Source organism: Rhamphochromis sp. 'chilingali' (assembly GCF_963969265.1).
Source record: "Rhamphochromis sp. 'chilingali' genome assembly, chromosome: 12".
Lineage (NCBI taxonomy): Eukaryota > Metazoa > Chordata > Actinopteri > Cichliformes > Cichlidae > Rhamphochromis > Rhamphochromis sp. 'chilingali'.
Window position 1 is genome coordinate 30,062,208 of NC_137939.1, and position 7,972 is coordinate 30,070,179.

At 41.2% G+C, this 7,972-nt stretch overlaps 1 protein-coding gene across 1 annotated transcript in view; it reads left to right on the plus strand.

The window, feature by feature from the left end:
• itga5 (integrin, alpha 5 (fibronectin receptor, alpha polypeptide)) overlaps positions 1–7,972 on the plus strand; it is a 35,308-nt gene that overhangs the window by 24,907 nt on the left and 2,429 nt on the right. The window contains exons 19-29 of the mRNA XM_080898790.1: positions 120–187; positions 1,598–1,748; positions 1,854–1,946; positions 2,508–2,587; positions 2,738–2,818; positions 2,921–3,026; positions 3,325–3,483; positions 4,078–4,185; positions 6,809–6,922; positions 7,529–7,630; positions 7,759–7,881. Coding sequence (XP_080754916.1) covers positions 120–187; positions 1,598–1,748; positions 1,854–1,946; positions 2,508–2,587; positions 2,738–2,818; positions 2,921–3,026; positions 3,325–3,483; positions 4,078–4,185; positions 6,809–6,922; positions 7,529–7,630; positions 7,759–7,881 — 1,185 coding nt within the window. The remainder of the gene's footprint in view (positions 1–119; positions 188–1,597; positions 1,749–1,853; positions 1,947–2,507; positions 2,588–2,737; positions 2,819–2,920; positions 3,027–3,324; positions 3,484–4,077; positions 4,186–6,808; positions 6,923–7,528; positions 7,631–7,758; positions 7,882–7,972) is intronic.

Below are 7,972 nucleotides of genomic sequence, written 5' to 3' on the forward strand. Positions count from 1 at the left end.
TGATTTATCTTGTGTACCTAATTCTCTTCACGTGTAGAATAAGTGTCACAACCTACTGTGTGATGTTGGCCTGCACCCCTATATTCAGACTTTTATCATCTTCAATTTGTATCTTCTAGGCACAGATTCTGTTGGACTGTGGAGAGGACAACATCTGTGTTCCTGACTTGAAGCTGGCAGTTAGCGGGTGAGTCTTTTTCCTTAGCTGTTGCTAAAAATCCCAGAGCATATAGGTTTTAGAAAATAGAATAAAGTTCAATGGATATTACACAGTGAACCCTGAACAGGATTACAAACACTGAAATTTTCACCTCCGCTATGCAAAAAGAGACCCTAAAGCATAAAAACAGCTGTTATTGTTGTTCTCTACTTTCTGTTTAGTTTAACAAACCACAGTGTGAGTGTTAATAGCTACAATTTTGAAGTACAGTAGGGGCACCATTCGTTAAAAACAAAACAAAGCAGGAAATAGCTCAGCTCCACAGGTGCTGTGACAAACGCTAAAGGGGGAAAGACAGAAAAGATGAAAGGAATCTGTTTGCAAGAGGCCCAACCCTGTCTTCATCGCCATCCCCGCTACACTTTGATTCGAGAAATCTGTTAGCAGTTTTCTCAAAAATAACTGCCTCCCTGATACTCCCTGCTCTGCTCTGTCATTTTGATTTCACATTCCTATATTTATCTACCATCTGACCCCATTTTTCCCAATGTATAACTTATCTATTACATATGGAACAACCTGCTGGGATTCTGCTGCGCCCCATCCGATAGAAACCCAGACGCAGAAAGTGTGATTAGTGCAATTAAAATTATACTTTGTTGATTTTCGTCTGCTCTGCAGTAAATTATGGCAGCCTAATAGTTGTTGGAGGGGGTGATCAGATGGTCATGATTTAGTGGAATTTCAGAGAAAAATGTATCCAACATTTGTACGATGTTTTTTTTTCTATTCCGCTGCCAAATCACATACCCTGTTAGACCAAGGGTCCCTCAGGGAAGTCTTAGGGTTTTGTGGTGTTTTCTAATTTTGAGGCTTTGTTTGCTTTAAAAAGTGCCATGTCAGTTAAAATCAGGCCCCAGCTGAATCTTTGGCCAGCAGAGGATCGGCTTTATAACTCGTCTCCCTTTTGCTGTCTCTTGCTTTTATGAGAATAGACTTTAATTAAAAGTGCCCTTGTAGCCCTTCTTGTGGAATTTCTCTTTGTGCCTAGCTTTGGAGGAAGGTGTAGGGAGTGAGAAAAAGCAATAATTGGGAGATGCTTTATAATTCTGCGCCTTTTGTATGTCTTTAATATCACATGGGGAAAAAAATTATGTAAAGTGGGCTATTTTGAGATTAATCTAATTGTTGCATTTTTGCAGCCAGGTTCTAAATAAAATAGATCTTATAAGCACAGAGCATGCAGTTATATTAGTTTTATTAGAGCAATTTGCAATTTATTGCCTGTTCCACTGCCAGCAAATGGGAACAAAGAATGCCCTTGTTTACTTGGAAAACAACTTAATCCATGTTTATTTATGGAGGTATTTATCTAGTGACCCAACTAATCATTTGGGGGTTTCTTTGTTTTGTATTTCTTTTTCCTTGGGTCCTCAGTGACAGGAAGGAAGTCTACCTTGGTGATGACAACTCACTGACCTTGACATTCAATGCCAGGAATGAGGGTGAGGGAGGGGCGTATGAAGCAGACCTGTATGTGGTGCTGCCCCCTGAAGCTGACTACATTGGCATTGCCCGCAATAATGAGGTGAATAGAAACAATCAAACTGACACCCTGATTTTGGGACTATTGGGACTTTAATCTTGATGATTTTCTTTCGATGTGGTTTGACCAGTCTGTCCTCTTTTCCAGACCTTGACCCAGTTGACTTGCAGCTATGAGACGGAGAACCAGACCCGATACCTCAGCTGTGATTTGGGGAACCCAATGAAGTCGGGCACCAATGTAGGAGCAATGTTGTCTTTTGGCTGTCTTTCTCTTTTAGCTCAGTGCTTAAGAAGTTTAAGTGTTGTGACACAAACAAGGTTGTTTGTTTGCTTGTTTTGTTTACATAGGACATATAAATAGTATCTGAAATTTAATGTATCAGTTATCAGTTCATAGAAACTAAAAAAGGAAGTGATGCGATCTTCATTTTGGGTGTGGACAGCACAGGAAAAGTCAACGTGTGTCAGGAAATGGTGTGGCAGGAAGTACAGGCTACATTTGTTCTATTGGTTCCCTTTTTTATTGATTGAGTCACAAGTCAGCATGTTTTTAATAGGTTTGCAGTGCAAGACAGTTGGCTACATGTTAACTCAAAGCGACAAAAAGACTTCTTTATTGTAAATGGATCTGACTGAATGACCCCTTAATAATGTGCAGCACAGGAACAAGAAGTCACATTTTTGTGCTGCAACATGCTCAAGCAGTCAGTCAGTAATTTTAGGTCCTTTCCTTTTCTCTGTTACTTGTAATGAGAAAAAATTCAGAGGATGTTAATATGTCTGAACTTCCTTTCCTTAGCTCTGGGCAGGCCTACGTTTCACAGTGCCGCGGCTGAAGGACACACACAAAACGATTCAGTTCGAGGCGCAAATCCGCAGGTACAATTTCATGTGATCACCAACACAGGAAAAAATAGCAAAAGTGTACACAATATCAACTACTTCTGATTTAATAGTACTGATTTTCACAACTCTCAAATGACATCAGCTAATCAGATCTTCTTTTTTTTCCATTCTCTGTTTCCACAGCAAAAATGAGAATAATTCCCATAGTGAGGTTGTAGCCTCCAAGCTGGAGGTGATTGTTAAGGCTGATGTCATTCTACAGGGGTGAGCTGAGTGTTAGAATTCCCCCATTCGTGCTTTTGTGACTTCATTAAATCCCTAGTGCCTCCCTACACATACTCTCATACCCCTCCTTCCCATTTTAAGTGTGTCTCGACCAGATAAGGTCTTCTTTCCGCCGGCCAACTGGAAACTGACCAAAAATTACAACGTGGAGGTGGACGTTGGGCCTGCCGTGGAACACATCTATGAGGTAATCGATGTTAGCTGTGCATGCTCAGTGGGGTTGAGCAGATTGGTTTGGAAAGCAGATATTATAGTTTAAAAAAAAAGAAGGAGGAGGAAGACAGAGGAGGAAAACCAGATCACACGGTGGGATTTGCGCCAGTGCAGATCCATGGATTTGTGGATTAAAAAAAGTACACCAGATATTAATATTTCAACATGGGAAAGAAACTGCTTGGAGAAACAAATGAAAAACTTAAGGGGACTCTTACAGTTTTTTTAATGTTTGATATAGTAAAATGTTTCTTTTTCACTCCTTTTTCCAGCTTGTGAACAATGGCCCTAGTAGGATCAGCCACACCCTACTTGAGCTGCGCTGCCCTTTCCGTGTCCAAGGTCAAACTCTCCTTTACCCTCTGGAGTTCTCCACTGAAGGCCCCATTAACTGCACAGCTGACAAAAACATGAACCACCGAAACCTTAAAGTGAGTGACATTCAGATGAACACCTCTCAGGGTCAAATGAGGCAAAGTCAGAGAGTGAAGATCTCCCATCATTTCCCTGTGTGATTCCCAACGGTTGGCCCACACCCACCTTCTCCACCCTGAATCTCGACTCCACCCAGGACACTTTCCCCACCACTGCTTTGAAGTTCAAACTCTTCCCTATGCTCAGCACAGCTTGATGAACCACCTCACCCAGCAACACACTCATTCATCTACAACACCCCCTCATACTAAGTTGTAACTTGGGGATTTTGTGGGCAAAACATTTTAGTGTGGTTGTTTGTGTTTACATGTGACGTTTGACAGATGTTGAGCAGAGCTGTGAGTGGTCATCTGTCTTAGCTGTGATCTAATGTTTTTCCCACCCCCTAGTGAATTGCTAAGTATGGTGTATTTCCATGGGAATCCATAAGGAGTAGAGCTCACATGCTTCTGATTAATGACAAAAAGCCTCAGGGTCATGCTAACATTAGGTCTTATATTGACAGAAAGGGTGGTGCACTTTTTTTGCCTAGTGAGGTCAGTATCTGTGTTGTTCTAATGGGTGGCTGGTGTGTTTCTGTTTTCCTTTAGCTCCAGCGCTCATCCACGGAGTCACCTATTCTGGCGCTAAAGGGCCATGAGCATCGCCTCGAGAGGAGGGACGTCCACAAGAATCAGCTTGCTCATTTGACTAACCTGGTAAGGCACTTAGCGGGAAATTGTCACATTCTGTAAGAGCAACATGTTTTATGCATGAATGAACCCTGTCGGACAAAAGGGTGGAGTCTAGCAGTCGGGGACTGATTGTGATAGTGTCTTTAAAGCAAAGGAATGACAAGCTTTAGTTTGTAGTTTGTAGTAAGTATGATGATGGAAGTAAATTCATTTTTGCACCACATATAAACTTATATTTGAAACTATAGATTTGATGCTTTTCTGTGCGACCCTGTTTTGGTGACACTGGCCCTGCTCCTACATGAAGCTCTGGGGACGGGAAATTAGGTTATGATGTCGTTAAAAGGGAGGGGTCAGAGGTTACAGGCTTGTCCCATTGTGGTGATTAACATTAAAGAGCCTTTAGTAGTGGTGGGGAAAAAGGCATGGGAGGCTTTTTGACTGTGATGCACTGCTTAGTTCACAGACTTGTCTCTAATTTTTGGCTCTGGGTGTTATAAGCCTGCTCAGCCCCCACACACTGGTCCTATTGATCCACCCAGCTGTAGGTAGCTGCTCTATCTCCCTCTGTCTGTGGATACCTGCCTCTACCAAAGAAGTCTTTGTCTCTGTGCCCGTCTCTCCTAACTGTGGTCGTTTATCAAGCATGTCCAATGACACTCTAGTATGAAGCAGCCCTTTCTCCTGTTTCTCTTGTGTCTGCACTTTTTCCTTATGCCTGAGAGAATAGACATCTCCATTCAGCACGAGTCTTGATCAGAATGCATTACTGTTTTGTGGTCAGAGAAGGTGAGATGGTGAGAATTGTAGATGACCTGTTTAGTTTTTGAAGGACTGGGATTAACTGCACCAAAACTCAAAAGACTTCCAAATTACTTTGATTTAAAATGGCCTCACTTTCATTGTGTTGTGGGACATGCAACATTCAGTGGCACTGAATGGGGAGCTCTTTGAAGATAATAGTGGTATATCTTATTGTTCTAGCACATGTAATACATTTGAAACCACTTTACAGACTTTTCTGCTTGCTAAAAGCAGGACTTCTTGGTTCAAAGATACCAGACGACTGGGGTGTTTCTGTGCATGTCCTCTTTGTGCTTGTGTGGGCTCTCTCTGGGCACTCCAGCTTCCTCCCACAGTCCAAAGACCTGCATGTTAGGTTAATTGGTGACTCTAAATTGTCCGTAGATGTGAATGCCTGTTTCTCTGTGTTAGCCTTTCAAAGGACTGCAAGCCTGTCCAGGGTGTACCCCGGCTCTCGTCTTATGACAGCTGGGATAGGCTCCAGCCACCTCGCTACCCTGAATTGGACAAGCTGCTAAGAAAATGGAAGGATGGAAAAATTTGTAGGCTAATAATGGCCGAGTGCTTTACACGTATGTTTAAAGCCTTTAAAACCTCATGGGTTTACCAAGTTGGGATACCTGGCAGATGTTTATCTTTATCAGGGGCTGAACCAAAGTCCTCTTTATTAACAATCTATTAACATACTGACTGTAGACGCGTATTAGTCTTAATTCTGTCCTTATTAATGTTGAATGACTGCCATATTTATGAACCAGCAACGGTAACTGTCAGCTTCAAGATTAACTAATTATAAATCTAACATCAAGCATGTCATATATGAAAAAGGGCTTCCACGTATTTGATAGTTCTGTTATGTTTTACCTTACCAAATGCTCTCATTATCTTACTTGAAATATGGCTGCAGTTAACAGTAGTTTTACCTGATCAACACTCTGATTCAAAACCACCTAATTTATTATTAGCACCATTGAAGCGTAATTGTAAAACTTTACAGACCGCTTCCATACAGTAGCTGTGTTTTCAAGCTCAACTGTCATTTTATTAAGGATCCATGCCTCCATGATCCAGCTCTTGACCACATAATCCTGCCAGTGAGGATATATGTGGGAACTGGGTCTGAGGCATCTTTGGCATTCGACCATGTGCATGTCATTTTCACAAACCTTTGAGGCCCTGCTGCCCTTGGGCATCAAGCATGACTACCGAACGGAAACAGACTGATATGCTCTCTGTCTGTCTGAATAATTATTAAGACTGTCTAAGACTGAGCCTAAAGGAACTAGGCGGGTACCCTCTTCTCCTACTTTTGCCTTTCTCTGTGTAATAAGTAAACTAATGGGTTCCCGCAGGAAACCCGCCGAAACCTCTCAGTCTAGGGGTGGTCTGGCTACAGTACCTTTAAAACAGAGTGTGCACATGTTTTAAAATGTTAAATGTATCAAGCTGCACTATGGGGATCTAATTAAGATTGTGTACTCTACAGTCTTGAGAAAAATGGGCTGGTTTTAGTGGTTGGGCAATAATGTGGCGAGTGGTGCATGCTGCATTTTTACAGTCTCATGACATTCCTTCAATCTAATTCGAAGCAGGCGTGCAATAGGGATCATAACATTGGGTTCTTTGTTATATTTGTATATTTGTTCCACCGGCTTTTATTTATCTGTTCTGCTAGTTTTTAGATTTGCTTTAATAACTTCCACTTGAATTTAGGCTTTGTCATATTATTTAAGTTTAGTGGGAATAAATTTTTTTTCAGATGGTATTCTCGCACAAAATGGCTTGACATGTATTTAACATCGCTAACCGCATCATAATGATGGCATTCTCTCTGTTTGCACAGAACTGCTCTACTGTGGACTGCTGGAAAGTTGAATGCAATGTGGGTCTTCTGCAGAAGGGGACTACAGCTATCCTTAAAATGCGATCCCGTGTCTGGGCTGAGACCTTCACTGAGGTTTGTGGGGGAAGAACCTTGCCATACAAACTCCCCACACACATACTGTACATTTTACATATCTTCCAAACATAAGACAAAATACAGTAATAAATTGATCTTCCCCTACCAGTGGCTGTATATTTTCTCATGTCAGGCTCTGGGAGGAAGTAAGAAGCCATTTTTATTAAAGCGTTATTAAAACAACACTGAGACTCGACCTCAAATGTGCTGCTAGGAAAGGCAAATAGTTGGAGTTGTCAGTAAGACATGTTTGGTTGTGATCAATTTGTACTCAGCAGCAGCTCTGAATCAGTTAACAGTATTACCAGTTACGCATATTTGCCTAAACAAATGAGACAACAGTTGCTTTCTGAGGATGCAGTTTGCTCCACACTGGTGTTCATACTGCAGCTTCTACCAGTGTTTGTCATGTCTAAAATACACAGATTATTTCCCATCTATGTGGTATGTACTGAAAATTTAATATTTGGTTATCACAGCTTCTCATAGGGTAGGAATGCTAAAGGGTGTTTCGCAGGGAGATGCACATGGTCAATGTCGCCACCTAGTGTATAACTAGTATATTATATGCATTTTGAATGTAATTTCTTTTTTCTTCTTCAGAGAGCTTATAAGCAATATGTGCTGGAGTGCCTGGCAGAATACCATGTGAAGAAGATGCCATATGCAATCCAGCCTAAACTTTTTCCCAGTGGAAACAAAAAGGTATTTAATGTGTTTATTAAGTTATTCAATTTATTAGAACTTGTTCATTTCACACAAATCTATATTTTTAGTACATATTTTTGTATTGTTGTAGTTTGGAAGAAGACATCTTGTCTTGTCATCCTCAGGTGGTGACTCCAGTGGTTTGGAACAAGCCGGATATTGAGAACTCAGTTCCACTGTGGATCATCATCTTGGCTATTCTGGCTGGTTTACTGCTTCTGGCTCTTCTCATATACATCTTATACAGAGTGAGTACTGCTGTGATATAAAAAGAATCATAGCATGCTTTTGATCTGAAAGATCAATTAATGGGCTGGTTTTCTGTTCTCATTTATGTTT